We start from the raw sequence: 22,600 nt of genomic DNA, 5'->3' as shown, positions 1-22,600 counted from the left end.
GGGAGCCCCCCGTCCTGCAAGCCAGCCGAGGGTCCGTGCGCTGGGGAAAGGGTGCCCTCCGGGGCCCGGGGAGGCTCTCCCCGGCCTGGCTAAGGGTCTGAAGCTGGGACCGGGCCCGGGGCTCGTGCTCCGTCTGGCAGGGCCCGGGGTGCGGGAGCCCCCCGTCCTGCAAGCCAGCCGAGGGTCCGGGCGCTGGAGACAGGGGTCCACCGGGGCCCAGGGAGGCTCTCCCGGCCTGGCTGCTTTCAGAAGCAAGGACCGGGCCCGTGAGCCGGGGTGGCTTGCTTTTTTATTCTACGCTGGCGGAACGGAATTTTCTGCCCACCCATTATAACCTACCGGTAAATTCTAACTTTGGAATTACTGCATCAAAACATGTCGTGTTTGGTGTCAAACAACTTGGAATCATACACCCAGGAGTAGGATCCCACCCTTCTAGAGGGGACGACATGTACCCACTGTGGAAACACGGTAGAAATCTGAAAGAGCCCTAGCATCACAAAATGGATGCCACCAGCACAGACACTGGGCTGCCCTCCTGCTGCTGACTGAATCTCGCAGTGGAGGAGGCCCAACAATAGGCATCCTGTCACAGGGAGGTGTCACCACCTTCCAGACAGGATTTAGTGTATTGGGGCTGGGTGGGTGCACTCTTGGAGTGCTTTGAAGTCCTGCACTGGGGAAGCAGTAGGCTCCTCTGTGCATATGCCAGCTCAAACCGGTTCAGGAGCTACCAGCCCCTGCTCTGGCGCGAAATTGGACAAAGGGAAGTGGGTGTAACCACCCACCCCCCTGACCCTCCTAGAGGAGTGGTCATAGAGCTAGTCGCTCCCTTTCTTTTACTATAAGATAGGTAAACCTTGCCATTGCAAGTTAGATATCCCTGGACGGCGCTTTACAAGAAGAATCCTGGCCCTTCGGCATTCCACTACCTTTGAAAGACGGAAGAATCTCCCATGGAGTCAAGGAGTGACTCTCCTGCTTGGCAGGCACCAAAAACTTGAATCAACTGTCGCAAACTTTCTCGCTCCCGCCGGAGTCCGAAGTCCCTGCAGCCCCGGAAGTGGATTTCCTGACTTCTCGACGGCCATTGTGAGTCCCCAGCAGAGCTGAGGTGAGTGGACCCCACGAGTGACGAGGAACTGCAATACCTGGGAACCGTGCACTATTGTCGAGTGCAACCCCTTCACGACGTTCTACGAACTTGTGCTTTGGACCACGTGTGGCCCAAGCCTCCAGCAGGATTCCCTCGAAAATCAGAGGCCTACCTCGTCCCGAGTGACCGTGGGTTCCTGTGAAGCGAATCCTCACGAGGCATCTTCGCGATCCCTTGCCGGCTGGCTTGTGGGTCCCCTGAAGACTTCTTCATCGAACCAAAGGGCTCCCCTGGTTGCTCCAGGCCTGCCCTGACTTACCCTTGCTGGGTGAGTCTCTCAGACCTTGCTGGTCTGCACCGCTGACTTTTCTTGAATTCCACTTGACTTGCTGTTGCCAAAGTTTGCTGGCTCCACTTCCGGTTGCCGACACCTCAGTAAGCTGCAGACTTCGTGGGACACTCTGAATCCAGCTCCCGGCCGTCGTCGACGCCTCCTGGTCCTCGTGGTGGAAGAGTCAAAATACCCTTGATCACCTGAAATCACCCGACTTCCGTGGGCATCCATCTTCCTGGCCCGTGGTCACAGGCAAGTGACTGTGAACACTGTCCCTTCTGCTTTCAGGTCATCTTCATCTTGAATCCAGCCTTGGATTCCACCGGACACTTTTTAGTCTTCGCAAGCAGCAAATCTTCTTTGGCTTCCATAGAAAACAGCGACGCGACCCGACACCAAAAGACACCTATGCACCCGGCTTCTCTGGGTGAGGTAACTTGTGCACTCTGGTGCCCTAGTGTGTGTTGGCCCTCGAATTACTTACCTTGTAAGTGGCTTGCTTGTAGACTTCCTCGAAGTACCCTAAAACTTTAAAAATCCAACTGCGACTTGCTCCATTGAAATCAATAGGGAACCCGTAGCTGTGTTCTCACACTGCACGCGTCTCCCGTGGGTCTTTTACTTACCTGCCTTGGGTGGATTAGTGAAGCTCCAGCGATTCTACAGGCCCTAGGCCTTGCCCCCCTCCAGAGTCTGCTTCCTATAACGCCATCCACATACATATTGACCCACCCATCCACGCCTACAACACACAACTAATACGGTCCCTCTCAGACCGAACACCCAACACCAGAAACAATTGTACCTTGTGCATGACCGAAGTGGCCATGTGGATGAAATCAACTGCCTCAAAATGAACACGGACAAGACTGAAGTGGTGATCTTTGGGAAAGATACCTTGCCATGGGACTCCGTCTGGTGGCCTACGGGCTTTGGGCCCACCAAAGCACACAAGCACTCTGGATCATCATCGCCCGCAAGATGAACACATGTTGGAGTGGACATCACTCAGATCAATGCCGTTGCTACAATCTGCTTCAATACCCTGAGGATGCTGAAAAAGATTTTCAAGTGGCTACCAAAGAACTCCAGGAAAGCCATCACCCAAGTCCTCATCAGCAGATTGGAGACAGGAACACCCCCTACATGGTAATCACCAACTGTGAGAAGCTGGCCTGGTATATGATGTACACTTATGTAAGTGGACACCATGCACCAGTCTAGACAACCCTTGTGGTGATATAAGAGGTCTTCGACAACCTTAGAAAGCTCTCTAAATGGTAGCTGTGGAGAGCAGCCTTCATGCTTAGTCCAGAAGGAGTGTAAAGCAGCTTGTTTTACCAGAATGCCATCTTGGAGTATAGATAAAAATATGTATTTATTATATAATACTTTCTAAAACATACAAATATCTCCTACCCGGAGATATACACACTGCACACAATACCTTAGCAAAGAAACACAGTAAATAGCACGTAATGCACAGTAGACCCCTGGGGGGTAGGGGACCATATACTAAGAAAGTGGTATAAGAGCCACAGCTCGGGTCAAGACAATGTCGAGAGGACGTAGAAGTGCTGGGGACCCACAGAATCACCCAAGTTAAGTAAGTAGATAGGGACCCCATGGAGAGCATGTGCAGTGTCGGAACACGCCTGCATGCTCCGTACAGCTCTATGTGTAAGTCGCGTTGGATTTTTAAAGATTAAGGACCCTTCTCAGTGGACCCTGAAGAAACCCAGTGGATAGACAGAAGGTTGGAGAGCCACCCCACCCATGGATACCCTAGTACCCTCATTACCTACACCAGGGAAGCTGGGTGCATACGTGTGAAATGGTGTCGGGAACCGCTGTCGAACCCAATGGAAGACTTCAGGAAAGTGCTGCTGTGTAGGAAGGAGAAGGTGTCCGGTGGAATCTGAGGATGGATTCTTGATGAGAGGTACCTGCAAGCAGAGGGAACAGAGTCTATGTCACTCAGGAGTGACTAGGAGACTTGGAAGACGAATGTCCTCCGATGTCGAGTGTTGCAGGATGGATGAAGATGACCTTGACTCTGCAGCTGTGTCCAGGGGACTTTGTGGTGAACAAGCAGGGGAGTCAGGGCAGGCCCCAGCAATCAGAAGATCCCAAAGGAAGCAAAGGTGATCCTTAATTTAACCCACAGGTCGGAGGCACTGGGATCGCGAGAGGACCTCAAGCAGCTCACCAAAAGATGCAGACCACGATGCACACGATGCGGTATGACTGAAGATTCTGGTCACTGGAGGTGCTCGAGGTTAGGGCTACTTGGAGCCTGAAGATCTTATTGGAAGGAAGCCAACCAACCTTTGCAACTGCAAGTTGGGCGCGGTGCACAGGGGGTTCGGTTATTGCAACCCCCACGAGGGATGTTGGCCTCAAACTTGATGAGAGGGCAGGCCTGGCCTCAGGAGCTGTGGAAAACTACCACGGAGTCCGGAGGAGCTCAGGATCTGCAGACCGGTCGACTTAGTTGTGGTCCCTGCAAATGCAGGGGAGTGGTTCCTTCACTCCAAGGGAGAATTCTTAAAGTGTCTTTGATGCTTCACAGGCCTTGGAAGGTTCCTGTATGATGCACAGGCACAGACGATACAGCAGACTGGAAGGGAGACTAAGTCCGGCCCAAACAAAGTCCAGCAAAGTCCAGAGTGTTCAGGCGGTAGAAGTAGAAGTGGTGTCTGATCTAAATCTTATCTCACAACCAATCTAGGGACCTACACCCAAGTAAGCCCTTAAGTACCCTGGGGAAAGGGTTGGGAAGATTCTTTGGGATGCTGTTGGTAGGGTCTGGACAGGGGGGAGGTTACTCCCATGTCCTTTGTCCAGTTTTGCGCCAGAGGGGGAGCCAACGGCTACCAGGACTGGATTGAACTGGACTATGCACGGGGACACCAAACGTGCCACTCATGCAGACTTTGTTGCACTAGCAAGCGCACCCACCCAGTCTCAATACACTATATCCTGTCTGGGAGGTGGTCACACCTCCCTGTGACAGGATGCCTATTGTTCTGTCTTCCCCTGCTCAGCAGCAGGAGGGCAGAAATGTGCCTCTGGCTGGCAGCAACCATTTTGTGCTGTCCGGCTCTAGAAGGCTGGCACGGGGAACACTGAGAGCCTAACGGAGGGTTCCTCCAGTGCTTGGAATCACACCTCCCACACCATTTAAGTTGTGGGAGTATGATTCCAACATGTTTGATACCAAACATGTTAGGATTCGTTGCAGCCAGTTTCTAGATGGTCATCGCGTAATTACGCGATGCCCCTCTATATAGTATATGGCTGCTTCACTGACAACCCGGGAGAATGGACTTCGTAGTCTGAAGGGATGTCCTGCTCATGCAGGGGCACCCTCTCACTTAGAACCAAGCACCCTGCCTTCAGGATTGCAAATGCTTGCTATAGGTGTGACTTATATGTTTTAAGTACAGTGACCCTAGATATAGGAAACCTATATCTTTAGTAAGTGGTGCAAGCACCAACTTACACATGGTTCAATGGCAGGCCTGTAGTTCCATTTTGAATGGTCTCTCATGGGTGGCATAATGCTTCAGCCCATGGGAGACCTCGGGGTACATGGGTACCATATATTAGGGACTTATAAGGGTATCCCAGTATCGAATCTGGGGATGTACATAGGTGATGGACATAACAATTCAGGGAGAAAGCAAATAAACTGGGATCCTGATTAGCAGGATGTCGTGGCACCATTAGTGGTACAACTAAAAAGGCCACTAACCTGTCATGAAGGCAGCAGGGACGATGTTCAGAAGAATGTTCCTTTCTTCCCGAAGGCGCGCCTCTCACAGAGAGAATATAACAACCCTGTATGAAGGCGCCCTGGGGACAAAAGGAAAACCCGGATGGCTCTGCAGCGTGACCCTTCTGGAAGGCTAAGGAGGTTCACCACGTCCTATCGCACTCTGCAGGTGGCACTTTAGCAAGAGAAAGCAACAAGCAATCACGCTAGAAAGGGATACACAGGACTTCTTAACTGGCTTGTAGGACCCCTCTCTTCCTGGTTTTCCCCGCTTACTGTGAATTGTCTGTGAGGGCTATTAAGCATAAGCCGGAAGAGCTATAGGGGAGAAAGCAAGCAGGATACCACTAAATGTCTTTCTCCGTAGACCACTTGGAGACAGAGAGAGACTTCCAATCAGTCGTGCAGTTGAGCTAGTCCCCCGCACACATTGTTAGCGACACAACGAGGGTGCGGTAGCTTACAGTCACTGCCGTGTCTCTCCCCCGCTAGATAGGCACTTCTTAGGGTGTAGAGCATACTGGAATGGGCACGAAAAGGCAGGTGCTCTAATCCGAATTACCTAGTAGCGGGAAAGCCCAAACATACATCTGAAATAATAGTTACGAGGGTCTCGCTTCGGCATGGGACACTACCTGCGCAGGGTCGGAGACAGCTGGGAAGACTGCGTGATGAATGCGCCCGACCTCCGGCGGGGAAAACACCATCCGCCTGGCGCTCCATCGGTAATTGCCGAAACTCGCTCCGGGAAGCCTTGGAAAGCCTGGATGCATTAAGAGTTGTAAGACGCCCGACCTCCGGCGGGGAAGCACCATCCGCCTGGCGCTTGATTCTCCTAGAAGTACGAGGAAGTTTGTCAAGCCTCGTTTCACGGAGGGGGTGGGGCTATATAGCCACCCAATCGGGAGGCAACCCTGCTCCTGTTACTTTTCGGGTTAGTAGAAGGCGTTCTGGGTCTTGTAGTTTTTTGTGGGGGTTTTTTCCGTGGCCCCTGTAGTTTCTCGTTCACGAGGTGCAGATTAAACTGGGGGAACCATGCCTCGACTGGGCTTCCCTGATCAGTGTCATGACACAGGATCCCAGTCAAACTAGTCAATAACAGCTTTGGACCAGGCAAAAAGTGGGGGGTAACCTTAAAAGCAGATCCTACTTTCCTACACCGACCAACTTACAAAAAAACGTCGGACTGTCCAGAATGCATAAATCAGACTGGTACTCGTCCTCCCAAGCATGTCTCATGCCACCCTGCACCTAAGGGAGCTACACTGACTCCCTATACATAAGCGTGCACAGTTCAAGCACCACACATCGGTCCTGCCTACTTGAACAGTTGCGTGCAGTTCCAACAGGCGCCTCTGTTGAGCTGGACTCTTACATGTACTATGCATATGCAAAAGAAGTGCAGGAGGCTGTGCTTTCTCATCCATTGCTCCTAAAGCATAGAACAATCTCCCACACCACATTTGACCCTCCTCATCACTTCTTGAAGACCTGGCTCTCTGAGTAAAGCCCCTCAAAGCCAGCATCTAACACAAAGCTCCATGATGCCCTGTAGGCAATATAAAAATCTTCATAGCAACCGTTCTGCAGCATCATTTTGTCCTCCCATGCCACATAATTCCAGTGGCCCTGGTGGTATGTGAATGATTCTGCCCCAGACCTGCTGGTCTTTCAATAAGGCATCACTTTTCTTTAGGCCTTCTCACTGAGTCATTTATTTTCAAGGAACAAGCCTGGCTCGGCATTCCTAATTATTGTGTGTATAATGTGGTCTACTGTATCCCACTCCAAACCACCTTCCACGAGCCAGTCTGTGATTTGTCGCCCAGGGTGCCGAGGCATAGTGAGGGCCGGCTACTTGCTTCTGAGGGTTGTCTAAGGATTTTTCTGCACTACATTGTGTGTCGACTGAGGCTATAGCAGCGGCTAACTCTCAACAGGCTCAGGGCAGGTTGAGTGTCTGCAAATGGCATATGCCCAGTAAAAGGGATCTGATAAGCTGACAGTGAGTATGCGTGCAGGTCGATTGGGTCTGAGGGTCAGTTAAGGTAGACTTATGGCAAGTGGAGGATCTTAGTACTAGCAGAGGGATTCTGACAGAAGATAGTTAGTCTCTGAGGACTGTTTGAGCGGCGGCTGATGGTCTTGAGTCTGACATAGAGCCTTTGAGGGTGGCTGAGAGCTGTTGTAGAATGCAGGCGGCAAACACAAGGAGATGATGGACGGAGCGCTGAAACTTTTCAGACACTCACCCCCAGTGGCAGATCTGGGTTGAATCCATCATCGTTCTTTAGCTCACTTTACCACCCCAGTTCAGACACAGCTATATGCAAATCAGTCTTGACCCTGTGCCTCATGAGAACAGTCCGGCCTGAACTGCCAAGCCATGTCTTCCCTGGACCGGAAACAAGCATCCTGGGACCGGTTTCGGGCTAACAGCCCTCATCAGCCAGGCTAGTGTGGTAAATTAATTCAATATTACCTCATCTCAGAATTTCTATACTTAATAATCATAATTTCAGTCAAAGTAAAGAGAGGAGTCCGTGGTGTTCGAGTAAAAAAGGGTCCAGTAACTCGAGTTAAGGGGAGAGCTCCAGCACCAAGCGGGTACAGGAGTGGTCTGCAGTTTTGTTCACACATCAGAATATTTATACAGTTTTCAGTCAATAGGAAAAAGAAGAAATGAGAAGTGACAAGAAAAAGGGAAGTGACCAGCAGTAATTTCCAACAGATGTGTCAAGGTAGGGGCGTGTCTTGTGTCTCGTGAGAGGGCATGTGATGTGTGGAAATGTGTTCTCTTTCAGTTGAAGGCCCTTACTCATTCGGGGGTTTATCTCTGGCTTAGAGTCAAGAACAGGAACCATCTTGTGTAAAACAGGAACTATCTTGCTGGTTCTGGGAATTGGCAGAACCACAGAAATGTGTGTTCACAGTGTACAGCCTTGTGCTTCCTCTATTAGTTGGTGTGGTTTCAGGGCCTAACCTCGTGCTTCCTCTTTCAGTTGGGGGTGGTCACAGGGCAGCTGGTGTGACAGGCTGAGTCACCAACAATGGACAGGATGTGGCTGAGTCTCTGGCACAACTGGGGGAAGGCACACAGGCAGGCTTCTTGGAATTGGCTCGACCACAAGGAGCAGGGGGTTGTGCAAGATTCAATGGGGATGTGAAGGACAGTTTTCAGACAAGTTGCTGAGAGCATGTCACACACAAAATGGGTGTTTGTCTGAGGCAAATGGCTACCAGGCAGAAACAGGGAAATGATGGGGCACAATTGTCAATTTTATTTCCACACTAGCTTGAATCCAATGGCAAAGTGAGCAATGGACCCACGTCTGTGCATACCCTGCCAACTTCGGCGAACAAAGCAAACACAAGGAGATGATGGACGGAGCGCTGAAACTTTTCAGACACTCACTCCCAGTCAAAGATCTGGGTTGAATCCATCATCGGTCTTTAGCTCACTTTGCCACCCCAGTTCAGACACAGCTATATGCAAATCAGTCCTGACCCTGTGCCTCATGGGAACATGGGTTCGCCCTCAGTTGGCAGGGTATGGTCAGACGTGGGTCCCTTGCTCACTTTGCCACTGGATTCAAGCTAGCCTGGCTGATGAAGGGTGTTACCCAGAAACCGGTCCCAGGATGCTTGTTTCCGGTTCAGGGAAGACCTGGCTTGGCAATTAGGGCTGGACTGTTCCCATGAGGCACAGGGTCAAGACTGATTTGCATAAAGCTGGGTCTGAACTGAGGTGGCGAAGTGAATGATGATGGATTCAACCCAGATCTGTGACTGGGGGTGAGTGTCTGAAAAGTTTCAGCACTCCGTCCAGCATCTCCTTGTGTTTGCTTTGCTCGCCATAAGTTGGCAGGGTATGCCCAGACGCGGGCTCCTTCCTCACTTTGCCACTGGATTCAAGCTAGCCTGGCTGATGAAGGGTGTTACCCAGAAACCAGTCCCAGGATGCTTGTGTCCAGTTCAGGGAAGACCTGGCTTGGCAATTTGGGCTGGACTGTTCCCATGTGGCACAGGATCAAGACTGATTTGCATAAAATTGGGTCTGAACTGAGGTGGCGAAGTGAGCTAAAGAATGATGATGGATTCAACACAGATCTGTGACTGGGGGTGATTGTCTGAAAAGTTTCAGCGCTCTGTCCAACATCTCCTTGTGTTTGCATAGAATGCAGGAGGGACAGCTTCCGAAATTACCCAGCCCTTAAAGACCCTAAGTCAATCCTAAGGGTCCGATGGCCGGATGAGGAAGGGGTTGGTTTTGTGATATGAACGCCAGTTAATGGCAGCGAGAGACGGCAGAGTATCTGTGGTGTCAAGCTGAGGGCCATCTTAAAAGCAGCCTGATGCTGGATTAGAGCAGCCAATAGCCTCAAAGGGGCTAGTTGAGGGCTAGTAGCGGTCGTCTAGGGCTGGATGGCCTGTGGGAAGGCTCTGAGGAATGCCATCTGTTCCAGGGGTTTACTGAGACCACCGCTGCATACCTTTGCCTTAGCCCTCCGAGCAGGTCTCCAAACCCACAGTTTCTCCTCTTTACTTAATGTGTCCAAGATGATGCCAGAAATGGCGCCCACCCTTTCATTTAAACAGTGTCGGTAAAAACAGGACTTTGTCCCTTTCCTCCACCTGCATATAGTGTTGGGGTTGAGAGGGACTGACAATTGGTGCTTCGGCTCCCAAAACTGGTTTTCTGCTGTCCTTATACACTGGGTATGTGTGTGAGGTAAGTGTGTGTTGTTGCTGTCTGTGCTGCACTGCTTGTGTGTGCGAGAGGCTCTGCTGAACCTGTTCTGTGTTTGAGAGAGGTTTTCCTGCTGTTGCATATGCAGGGTCTGTTGTATGTGTGATAGCGAAGCAAGGCCTGCTCCTAACTGTGCTGTGCTTATTCACTGTGTGTGAGAGAACCACTCTGCTGTGCCTGTTCATTGTATGTGAAGTAATCTTGCATTGCTTTTGTCTGTGTGGCGTACAGTATTAGCCTCTCTCTACATTTCATGTTTAATGGCACCGCTGAAATAATGATTGTCCTGGTGCCTTTGACTTTATAGCCCCAAACACCCCATAACGTCTAACACACTTGACGGCACAATTCAATGTTAACTCTCAAACGTTTTTGCAGATTGAGCTTCATGGAGAGGTTGGACAAAAAATATGGAGCTCGGCATAAGGAAATTAGCAAGCTTGGCATAAGGATATTTTAATACCACTGTGTTGGGTGTGTAACCTACGAAGTTATGTTTCTTCACTTTTGAGTTCAGAGTTTGGGAATATACCCTGGACACAGACAGATTTTTCCAAGAGCACCTTCAGTGCGGGCCAAGAATTGCACTCGAGACTTAAAAGCAAATAGTTGGGGTACGTGGCTGCAGTCCTGTCTGCTCTGTCTTAGTGGCAAGCTTCTTGGTGGACTTTTTTAAAGTCCCTTCATATACACCTGCTGTGTGGTTTTGATATGGAAAGCTGCAAATGGCGGGGGATAGCAGTCTGTCGAACTCCAGGGATGTCCTATGTCTCTTGGCAAAATGCTCCAAATCTTGTTAATCTATTGTTTTCCATCTACCACCTTTCCCCATCCTTTTGTCTCCTCTTCCTCTATACCTTTCCCTCTCTAGGACATCGGAAGGGCACCATGCACCTCCAACGGCTATGAACTCTTTGAAGTGTCGGAAGAGCGAGACGAGGAGGTGGCTGCCTTTTGCCACATGCTGGATGGGTAAGTAGGGCGGTGGCCTCTGCCCTTCAGCCCCTGCATGTTGACTTGAAAGCTCTCTTGGGGGAGAGGCGGGCGATAGAAAGATGTGCCGGGTGACCACACATCCTTGATTTGCTAGGACAGTCTGTTTTCCAAGGACTGTCTGAGCAGTGAGCACCCTGACTCTTTTTTCTGAAATAAATGCATGTACCGATTGTTGAGAGCGGGTGGGCTGAATGCATTCACTGATTGGTGTTGCGCATGTTCACGTTTTCACCGCCTTCTCATCAAATCATGGACAGAAGTTCACTCTTCATTAAAGAGCCGTCTTCTGTGCTGCCACGACAAATGGCAGTAACAACGTGTGCCGTTTCCCCGCAAGCCGAACCATGCTTGCATAAGGCAGTGCGAGGCTAGATGCTAGAATGGGCGGGCAGGAAGAGGAAGGATTGGGAGAGGATGGGGTCGGGTTCTGGAGGTGGGGTAGTTTTTAGGGCGGGGGGGGGGGGCGGTCAGGATTGTTTATTGGGCAGGGGGCTGAGATTTAGGGATCAGGGCAGGTGGAGGTCAGGGTAGTCTTTAGGGGTGGTGGCCAGGGGCGTAACAAAGGCCCCTTAATCCCCCGTGGTGGGGGGGGGCAGGCTTACCTGCTGTGAGTGTGAACGGCCCCTTCAACACATCGTGCAGGGGGGCCCACTCACATTTTGTTAGGCCTCTGGCAGCGGCTGGACCTGAGTATTTTAAAGTTGTCCTCACGGGGCTTGGTTTAAACATTATCTCTGCGCATCCGCCTCGCCACTTAGATGAGAAATTCAATTTCAGTGGCAGAACATGGTGCCCTCATTACGTTGGAGTAAAATGCAAGCCAAGCTGTGACCAATTAAACTGCGTCATTTTGGTTTGTTTGCATGACCAGCACTTGGGTGTTTTCTACTTTTCCTGCACAAGCACCGATTTCCTCCAGTGTTTCTTAGACATTGTAATGTCATCCTCCAAGGAAACGGTTTACCCTCTTTGCAGACATGCCCTTTGGTTTGTGTATGCCCAGGGCACAAGTCCTAAAAAAGAAGTGGGGGGACTAACCTAGTTAATCGGAATGCAAGTGGCATCACGGCGTGTGACATCGTGGCGCGTGACATCACAGGAAGTGGCATCATAAGAAGTGACATCAGATTTTGAGCCCTCACATTTATGTTTAGCAGGTCTATCATGAGTACATTGGAGCACATTTCGAGTAAAACCCCTCCTGATTTAGGCAGAAGAGCCACACTTTTTAAAGCTGCACATAAAACAAACTTGCCTTTTGTCTGCGTAAACTTCCTCTACCCATAGTGCTTTACAAGAAAAAACAGTGGTAGTACATTAGATTTATTTTGTATAAATACAGGGAAAGACCAACACATCTGACATTCTTACAGTGCATGCATGTCTCCTAAACAGGGACTGAACAAAGTGAAAAGCTGCCTCTCTTAAGTATGTGTGAAGTGCTAGCAAGTTGTGAGCCTTTGTTTCCCCTCTGCTGTATTTGCGTCTAGGTGTGAGGCTCCTGACTGCTCCCAGCCAGGAGACTCCAACAAAAGGAGGCCTGATGACCCCTCAAATTTGGCCTTTGTTATAGGGCCCAGCAGGAGTCTGAACTAAGAAAGTACCCTCCCCACCTGCACCTTGTTGTGATCGAAAGCAGACAACAATGTGCAGGTGCTGCTGAGTGTCCCGGTGTTTGGAAATTACACCTGGACGAATTCAGCATATTTTTCAGTGTGGCCCAACTTCTTGGCAGGGTGGACGGCGTCCACTCTGTGAAAATAGTGGGCGGACGCGTGTACCCTCGACTCGTGCCCTGTATGTGCCGAATGTGCAGAGTGATAGAGAATGAAAGTGCCAGTCCCAAGAATGCTTTCATCTGAGCAGCTATCGGGGCAGCAGCTGTCTCAAAGGCGGCGCTGTCTGAAGCAATCCCAGGCTATGAATCCTGTTAGAGTATACTTCCCTGCCACCAAACCCAGCTGCTCCTCGCCTCGGCTCCTCGTGGAAAGTCAATAGGACTCGTACCCCCCAGTATGGCTCCCGGCCCAGCCCTCCTCCAAACCCACGAAACAATGCTTAACAACCAGCTGTGGGTTAAAAAGGCCATGTTTATTACAAATCTTCACACAAACATGACAATATATAAATCAAACTATTTGATATGATCTGTATTTATCAAATTCAAAACGTTAATCACCATTTTAATTTAAAGTTCTCCCTAGCTTCATGCTCCATCCGCAAGTCGGGGAGAACTCAATTTACTTACACGAAGAACGTTGTCTATTGCTCCAGCACTAAGGGGCCTTCTGGCTCGCGTCCCCCAACCAACTGAGAACCACGCAAGGCGCAACCCACCTGCGTCCTTGAAGGGTGAGCCCCTGTCCTCTGGTCTAGATCCGCCACCTGAGGGGCCCACCCCTCCACCACCAGGCTGCTCATCGGGCGTTCGTAGGGAGTAACCAGGGGCAGAAGCCCCATGCCCTATTTTAAAACTGGCGCCCTTGCCCCCAGCCGGTGTCCCGTTCTCTCTGGGGTGAGCTTACCATCTCTCCGCCTCAGTGCTGGCCTAAAGAGTATGCAGGAGGACTCCCCTTAACAATGTAAAGGCAATTTCTGTGGCCTCTTTACCGCCGCTCTCTAATCTAAATCCAACACCTCACCAAACTCTATCCTTGGGGACGGGTGGGTGGGAGATTGAAGGAGCCCCCTGCATTCCGAGGCCGGCGCAGGAAAGAAAGAGAGGGCGAGGACCAGGGCCAGCTGCCCTAAATAGGCCTTCGCCCCCTCCCCCTGAGGTGCCGGCTCCGGCCGGAAGTGACGTCGCGCTGACCCGGAAGCAGTTGAGGCTGCCGTCCTGTTTACTTCTTCGATGAGGGCATGCCCGGGCGCCCGGGGGGCCGAGTCCTAAGTGCGCGCTTCATTATATTTCGCGCTTGTCATAGGACTCGTACCCCCCAGGATGGCACCCGGCCCAGCCCTCCTCCAAACCCACGAAACAATGCTTAACAACCAGCTGTGGGTTAAAAAGGCCATGTTTATTACAAATCTTCACACAAACATGACAATATATAAATCAAACTATTTGATATGATCTGTATTTATCAAATTCAAAACGTTAATCACCATTTTAATTTAAAGTTCTCCCTAGCTTCATGCTCCATCCGCAAGTCGGGGAGAACTCAATTTACTTACACGAAGAACGTTGTCTATTGCTCCAGCACTAAGGGGCCTTCTGGCTCGCGTCCCCCAACCAACTGAGAACCACGCAAGGCGCAACCCACCTGCGTCCTTGAAGGGTGAGCCCCTGTCCTCTGGTCTAGATCCGCCACCTGAGGGGCCCACCCCTCCACCACCAGGCTGCTCATTGGGCGTTCGTAGGGAGTAACCAGGGGCAGAAGCCCCATGCCCTATTTTAAAACTGGCGCCCTTGCCCCCAGCCGGTGTCCCGTTCTCTCTGGGGTGAGCTTACCATCTCTCCGCCTCAGTGCTGGCCTAAAGAGTATGCAGGAGGACTCCCCTTAACAATGTAAAGGCAATTTCTGTGGCCTCTTTACCGCCACAAGGGGGACCAGGGCAGACCGCCCTTCACCCTCCCCACAGCAACCTCATCAACCTCAGGCCTCGAGCATGTCCGATTCCAATGCCCTGATTCGTCTTGTTACCTCTGCAATGCAAGACAACCCATTCTGGGGACAGGAGTCCCACACGACGCCTTGCGCCCGCTGCCACTGTGTGTGCTCCCAGGAACACCTATGACGAAAAGATATCCGTCTGAACTGAATCCATGGGAATTGAACCTGTAACTTGAGAGTAAGCATCTCAGACCGAAACTATTGGGCCATTACTCCCTTCAACCACCCTACCTAAGACCTGGCCAGTGAATTATCTAACCTGCTGCACCTGTCGCGGGTCCGAGTCAGACTCATGAGGTCCACCCCCGTGTTCCGAACGCTGTGGGAGACAACCCTGTGAGCGAAAATACCGACTCTGCCCGAGTTTGTCGTGATCCCCAAAAGACCCTGTATACTCCTGTTCATGACCACCCGCCGCTACAGAACCGATCTTAACTAGCTCAAGCTATGGACTTCCGTCGGGAGGGGGCCTGCCTACCTGGCTAACCCAGTGTCCGGGCATGTCCGGCCTCCCACCGCCCTGAGCCCTGATGCCAGTACCAGTCAAAGTCCCCTAGGGCAGCCCCCCCCCGGCGCCCTACCCCCCTGCCAGTGATGCGGGAAATCAGGTAAGGAAGTCACATGACTGCTCTAGCAGTAGGGAACCCCTCACCCACCACTTGCTAACACCTATTCTTCATGAAGGAATTACCCTAAGTTTTTGCCATGAAAATTGACCACCATCCGTTGTGTCCTAGCTCTAGATACAGGCTCCCTTCGTGAACTGCATCAATGCCAACTGCCCTGACCCAACTTTCTAAGTAGGCTTCCTCCTCATCCCAAATGGGTCACCTGGCAAGCACCTGAGCGACACAGCGAAATAGGGATGCCCTCTAATTGCAGGTGTGCCGAAAGGCCCCTCTTTTTCCAAAATCATGTACAGCGCAACCACGACCCCAAAGAATAAGCGTGCAGCATCTGAGCCCCAGCTGTGTTACGGATGACCACCACCGTGGGTCATACCTGATTTACTTCAAGGGGCAGGGTTACCGCCCCATGCGCCCTTTTGTATCACTTTAATCAAGGGAAATCGATCAGTTAAACAGGAATGATTTCTGCCCCGCAAAAAGGGGGGGAGGGGGTTTCCCTGCAACCAGAACCCCTAACGCGCCTCTACCTGTAGTATGCTACCCGCACAGCCTCCGCCTTATTGGTAGCCCTATACACTCAAACCATATAACGACCGCGCCACTGAAAGTCTATCTGGAGCGGTGTACCCTAAAGGGAAGAATTCTTGCCTGAAGTCAGCTCCATGATGCGCCCCAACTACCACCCCTGACGGGTGCGACTAACCTTCAAATCAGTCACATGATGCCTACCTGGGCAGTGATGCAGAACACCACGCCCCTGTGTATCCTAGAGAGGTCCCACCCGTATTCCGAAGGTGATCTTAGGTGAATCCTGTACCTGAACCAGCTACCCAGGAGCACTGATATTCGCCAGCCCGATCCCGGCCGTACACTGCCAGCCCCAGGGCACATGGTGGGCCCCTAGATATGGAAGACTAACCCATCACTTACAACAGGGCCGCTTAATCCAGCGCTAAGAACATACCTGTGCGCGCTACGCAAAGAAGCCCATCATAGCCCGTGAACATTTTTTCCCTGGCTGGAGCACTGCAGCAACATAAGGGAGGATCAAGAGATGAACAAAAGGGGGGTGGGGGGGGGGGGGGCAGAGGGCCCCAATGCATATGATACCCCTGCTAACCCCCAACGCACCACAGATGTCCTGCATTCTGTCCCAGCTGACCACCCTGCTGACTACCCGCGTTCATACCGAGAGCGCCTCCTCTAAGCAGGACAACTAAGTCCCCAATACCCGTGTCCTTTTCCAGTCTAAAGGCGCACATTCAACCACCCCTTCGCTGCCCGAATTATACGCTGCCTTGAAGATTCCATCTTGGACAACATCCCCTGAGCTGGGTTCGGGCTCCTGCTACCTACGCTCCCGCCTCCTGTTCTGCAACGTTATTACTCCTTACTGCCCTAGTCCCCTCCGTGCCCGATATTGGCGAGCGCCTTCCCCAATGACTAAGGCACGACAGCACACCCCATCTCTGTTTGCTACGGGAGCCTCAAGGCACTACTCGAGCGCTCCAATTTTTATTTAAAAACCACTAATCACCTAAGCAAGCCCAGGGCGTGCCCGCCATCTGGCTACCCCAGTGATGTTCCCAAGCGACCGCCAAAACAAAGTACGATGGCCTGGGATGATAATCCACAGCGCCTGCACAGCGCGCGCCGACAACCTGCAACATGGCGCCCCCCCGAAACCCCAAATCGGTTGCGCTCCCCAACTACCATGCCCGAGATGGGACCGCACCATGCCAGCCCAAGGCGCGCCGATAACCTAGCGACCCCACGCAGTTCAAAAACGATTCCATCCACCATCACGATGGTCAGTCACATACGGGGCGCGCACCCAGCCCGCAAACTAGAGCCCCAGTGAAGTTTCCGATCGCCTGCACAAATTACGATGGCCTGAGATACGATTCACCCATGCAAGCCCAGTGAGTGCCGAGACCACAGACACATGCCATAATCGCGGGATACGCTCGTCCGTTTCCTGACACGCCACTACAGACCCCAAGGCAAAACCCACACCATGACACCTCTCTATTAACCCCACTGCAATGAATCATACCCGGGCACCCTACATTCTGGACGGGAGGCAGCAGCCGAGAGTTGCGTGAAGGGAAGCGGTCACGGACCTTTGGTGTGACTCTCCGGTGAAGCACAAGCCTTGGAATAGGTGGATGCTGCCCCCCACCTGAAGAAACCACCCTTTATGCTGCGCCACCCAAAGGACACCTTCATTATCTGAAAAACCCGATGCTGAGCCGCCAAGATGCTCACCCAAGGCTGGCGCTGCACCTACCAAGCCAAACAATTTATATGCTAGACTGTCCCTGAAGAGTACAAAAAAGGGGGGAAAACCCCTTAATCCTCAGATATACAAGTGACCCCCACCCAAGAGAGCGAAGACACGGGCCCCTTTAAGGGTAGAAGCAGAAATATGTGATATCCACCCAGGATCAGAACTTCGCAATGTATAATCAGGAAACCTGGTTTTAACCCTGGCTTCACTCCATTCCCGCGCGTTTTTAAAACCTATTGCGCACTTCTACGGTCGCGCCGCACTCCCGGCCACTACTACAGCAAAAACAATCCAGGGCTCCCTTCCCTTTACCTCATTGCTCTACTACACACTATGGCTCAATCCCCTCTTCGACGCTGCGCCGCACTCCCGGACACTTCTACGGCAAAACAAGGCCTTAAGGGAACTCCACGGCTCTCCCACTTCTGGACCCGCAGCAATGCACTCCCACAGCTGCTGACCATCAAGCTCCACAGCTCCTCCAACGACGCATACCCGACAACCACGACGACGACGAGATTGAAGGAGCCCCCTGCATTCCGAGGCCGGCGCAGGAAAGAAAGAGAGGGCGAGGACCAGGGCCAGCTGCCCTAAATAGGCCTTCGCCCCCTCCCCCTGAGGTGCCGGCTCCGGCCGGAAGTGACGTCGCGCTGACCCGGAAGCAGGTGAGGCTGCCGTCCTGTTTACTTCTTCGATGAGGGCATGCCCGGGCGCCCGGGGGGCCGAGTCCTAAATGCGCGCTTCATTATATTTCGCGCTTGTCAACCTCTGCCGAAGATCGTCTGTGGAGTCATGTGTGTGCACGTGAGCGATCGGACAGATGTGACTGTAGGGTGAGAGGAGTGATTGCGAGTGCCAGGTGAAAGTGCTGGTTGAGTGATGTGTATGTGAGTGGAGGCTGTGAGAGATGTGGCTGGGAATGCAGTGTGAGAGGTGTGACTGAGCGGAGGGTGAATGATGTACATGTTCGAGCGCCGAGTGAAGTTTAAGCCCATGTGAGTGCAGAGTGACAGCTGAGCCGTGTGAAAGGGGGGCCTCTGTGAATGCACTTCAGACCTTGTGAATGCAGGGTGTGCCTCTATGAGTGCCGGTTGAGACGTGAGCTGATGTTCATGCGGGGTGAGTGGTATGCCTATGTGAGAGAGGAGTCTGTGTGGAGGAAGGGTGAGAGGCGTACCCATGTTAGTGCATGGTGAAAGGTGAGTGTGCATCAGTGCATGGTGAGAGGTGAGCCTATGTGAGTGTATGGTGAGATCTCAGCTCTTGTAGATGCATGGGAGCCAAGGAGAATGAAGGGGGATATTTGAGCCCTTGTAAATGCATGATGAGAGATAAACCTTGGTGAGTGCACGGGGGAGGATGTTATTATGTGAGTGCACAAGGAGGGGTGTACTGCTGTGAGTGAGTAGCGGTCTACCCATGTGAGTGCAGGGTGAGAGGGGTGCCTATGTGAGCAGAGAGTGAGTGATGTCAGTGTGTGTGTGTGCAGGGTGAGTGGTGTGCCTGTGTGAGAACTGGGTGGGTGGTGTGCCCACGTGAGTGCAAAGTGGGAGGCATGCTCGCTTAAGTAGAGTGTGAGTCATGTGAGTTCAGGGGGAGTGTGTGACTGTGTCAATGCAGGGTGAGAGGCACGTCTGTCTGAATGCATGGAAAGAGGAGGGGCTGGGTGAATGCAGAGTGAGAGACATGCCTGTGTGTAACGGAGTAGCCAGAAAATTAAAATATCCTACCACTTTGAACCAGAGCTCTGATGGCACCAAGCAAGCGCAGCAAGTGAGTCCAAAACACCCTAGAAGTGCTCCTTTGTCTGTTCCATCCAAGCATCTATTCCTTCATCCTTTCACCCTCCCATCCACCTTCTGCTATCAATCATTTCACCTTTACATTCTGTCATCCAATCATTATTTCATCCAACTTTCAATCGTTCACCATTCCATCCATTGGCCATTTTATCCATCCCTTAAGATTTTCATTTACTCTATCATCTTTTCACCTTTCCTCAGATTTCCATTTACTCAGTCATCCATCCATCCTCTAAAATGTCCCTTTACTCTGTCATCCTTTCATCCTCCCATGTATATCCTCTCACTTACTTATCCTCTCACATAACATATGTATTTGTAAAGCACACGTTCATGCAGAAGAGTGTCTTGGCGTTGAATAACAGATGTTTATTGTTACCCAACTCAATGGTATTCATTTTATCGACCCCAGAAGGATGAAAGTCTGACTGGACCCGCTGGGAGTTGAATATGTGACTATGAGGTCAAACACAAGCCCCTACAGTTGACGCATTAGTCCACTGAGCTACCAGACCCACTCATTCACCTATCCTCTCACCAGTAACATAACAATAGCCCCCGCACACTCAGTGGTGCGGGGGGGCAAGCTTCAGGGGGCCCTGGCCTGAGAGCTCCTGAATGGGTCCTGAGCATGGGGGGCCCCCCTCCATGTACTTTGCGGGGTGGCCCCCTCAAGTTTCGTTACACCACTGGTGGTGGCTAGCTTTTAGGGCTCAGGGCGGGTAAGGGATAGTTTTTAGGGCTGGGGCAGTTTTAGGCCTCAGAGCAGGGGGGGCTGGGTCGGGTGGGTTTACAGGTATAGGGGACAGTTTTTAGGGCTCAGCGCGGGGCTTGGGTTGTTTTAAGGGCACTGGGTCAATTTTTGGGGTGTGGGGGAAAAGGGCAGTTTTCAGGGCTGGGGCAGTGGTGTGATCTTAACCACACATGTCCCTTTACCAATCATGTATTTACCACGAGATTGCGTGGTAAAGGCATGTGTGGTAAAGACGCGATCGTGGTTGAGACCGTGTGGTTCAGACATCGTTGTACCATCATACATCCTGCTACCACACCTCACTGCACAGCAGATTTTAACCAGGGGTGAATTGGTGTCACGTGAGTCCATCAGCTGGTGTGAAGCCTGCCTCTCTGGCTCATAACAGCATGGGAGAAGGAGTGTTTTGTTTTCTGAATCGTTTCACCTAGCAGAGGTTTGTGGAAATCTGGTATCCAGTCTGAGATGGGGCCCTTTTATTTTTGATTCAATTGCGATATGAAAATAATTCAATTATTAGTCGCTGGTCATCTTTCTATCTCCACCTTTATAGAAACCCACACAGAAGCTAACCCAGCCCTCTTTTAAAACAAGCATTTGCAATGCAACAGGTCTCGCATTTACCCGAGTTTGAGATATTGGCATTGCAAATGACAATGTCTTTTATTTATGTTTTTGTTTTTGAATCACTCCTACACCCATTTATGTTTCTATATGTTACTAACCTTCATCACACAAGACAAAAAGTTCACTATGGAATTATGCCGAGGGCAGGGATTGTTCTCTGGCAAAGTTGATTTTCCTTTATCCATTGTCACAAGGACCCACCTTCATACCTGCAGAATCTCAGAGCTTAGAGTGGAGGCCCTGCTGTGGATAGGCCGACCCTTGGTCTGTGGTTCACCTGGGCGTGCCCCCTGCTGCGGGAGGATGACAGTGCTTTTAAGCATTTGTCCAGGCAACTTTGAGGAACGGCCCGCCTCCTGTGCCTACTTGCTCTACAAGAACAGTGGTGGTTCTAGGACTACTAGTACCGTTGTGGCAGCAATGCTCATGTCCCTCGCTGCGGAAGGATGACAGCACTCTAAAGGGCTTATCCAGGTAACCAGAATGAGGGATCCACCTCGTACACCACCTTGCACCTCAAGAACGGTGAAGGTTTAGGGACTGGAGTCCTGTTGCAGTGTACAAATGGAATCTTTTTGGGAATAATTAATAAAACCATTACATTGTATAGAGAAATTTGTGATTTACTCAGTATAATTTGTCCATTTTTGTAGACCTTGCTGGCTATAGGATTGTTGATATGATTGCTGGTGTTGTTGAGAGATGTTTACAAAATGCAAGGGTGCGAGATATGAATTTATTAGCTATGATTCTTGCCATTGCATTATCAGCACCACTAACCGAGTATATTACGACCCACACCATGTATTGTTCAGATGATAGTCCAGGAGTATTGTTGGAATAGGACCAAAACGTCAACTACACCTACAAAGAGGCCCATTTTTTTTGGGGGGGGGGGGGGGGGGAGAATGTATGGTTCTCTTTGGAATACGCTCTGCGGAATATTATTAATGGCTCTCTTATTTGATTTTTGTCTGGCCCTGAATCTATTGTCATTCGTATAAAAACGTTATATGTTGATCATATGCAGGTGGGGTCTCAGGTGCCTGTCTATAATGTATGTAGAAATCGTACTGTAGTCCCATTTTGGTTGAATCAAGCCAAAGGGTCACTTTCTCTCTTTGGTATACCTATTCTATGTGTGTATCTGAAGACGGAGGTAGAGCTGTTGCATCGGGTGATCCTAATCTATGTGTAGAGCAGGGTACACTGTTGCTGAATATGTAGTATCTTTCTGTGCATGTAAAACGCCAACTGCACCTACGAAAAGGTCCATTTTGGGTAAACAACAAATCTATGTTTCACTTTAGCTACACTCTGGTGTACCTAAACATTTGATATGTATCCAATATTTGTATCTGTGTGTACAAATGCACGTCAAATAAACGGGAGCAGGGATATAGACCACGGATTTCTCTCTTTTGGGGGTCTACATGTCTCTTCATGTCACCAGAAGCGTGAAGACAATTAAAACTCGGAATTTTCAGGAAACCACCTGAAGAAAAGTACCAACGCTCGTGAGACTTGTAGTGCCAGTAAAGACTGTGTATTGCATATACGGGGTGTCATCGGGATAAGTGGGGGGGCGCAGCACAGCTGGACTCCTGAGTCCCTTTTGGCTGCTGCGCGCGTCACTCACTGATCGCCGTCGTGTCCCGTGCGCCCTTGATATGGAATAATTAGAAAACTCCATGGTGCCGGTCGTGCTTCCGTGGGATCCAGCTGTGCCCCACCCCCACAGCTGCTGCGAGGAGTGGAATCGTGTCTGAGAGACAGAAACGAACGGGCGCCGGCGCGGGTAGTGTGGCCTTGCTGCCCACTGAGGAGTGCAGGGAGGGTAGAATCTGCAATGAGAGAGTCTGGTGCACTATGAGCAGGGCCACCGAAACTGCGACTCTGTCGGCAGCGGGATTTTCCACATAATTACGGA

The 22,600-nt window shown here is 51.2% G+C and overlaps 1 protein-coding gene across 1 annotated transcript in view; it reads left to right on the top strand.

The window, feature by feature from the left end:
• Nucleotides 1–22,600, top strand: part of PIK3C2B (phosphatidylinositol-4-phosphate 3-kinase catalytic subunit type 2 beta) — a 692,267-nt gene that overhangs the window by 145,972 nt on the left and 523,695 nt on the right. Inside the window, exon 2 of the mRNA XM_085647698.1 lies at nucleotides 10,830–10,930. Within this exon, the coding sequence (XP_085503824.1) occupies nucleotides 10,830–10,930 (101 nt within the window). The remainder of the gene's footprint in view (nucleotides 1–10,829; nucleotides 10,931–22,600) is intronic.

The sequence above is a fragment of the Triturus cristatus genome, chromosome 1_1 (assembly GCF_964204655.1).
Source record: "Triturus cristatus chromosome 1_1, aTriCri1.1, whole genome shotgun sequence".
Lineage (NCBI taxonomy): Eukaryota > Metazoa > Chordata > Amphibia > Caudata > Salamandridae > Triturus > Triturus cristatus.
Note: the sequence above shows the minus strand (reverse complement) of the source record. Positions and strands in the feature narration are given on the sequence as shown.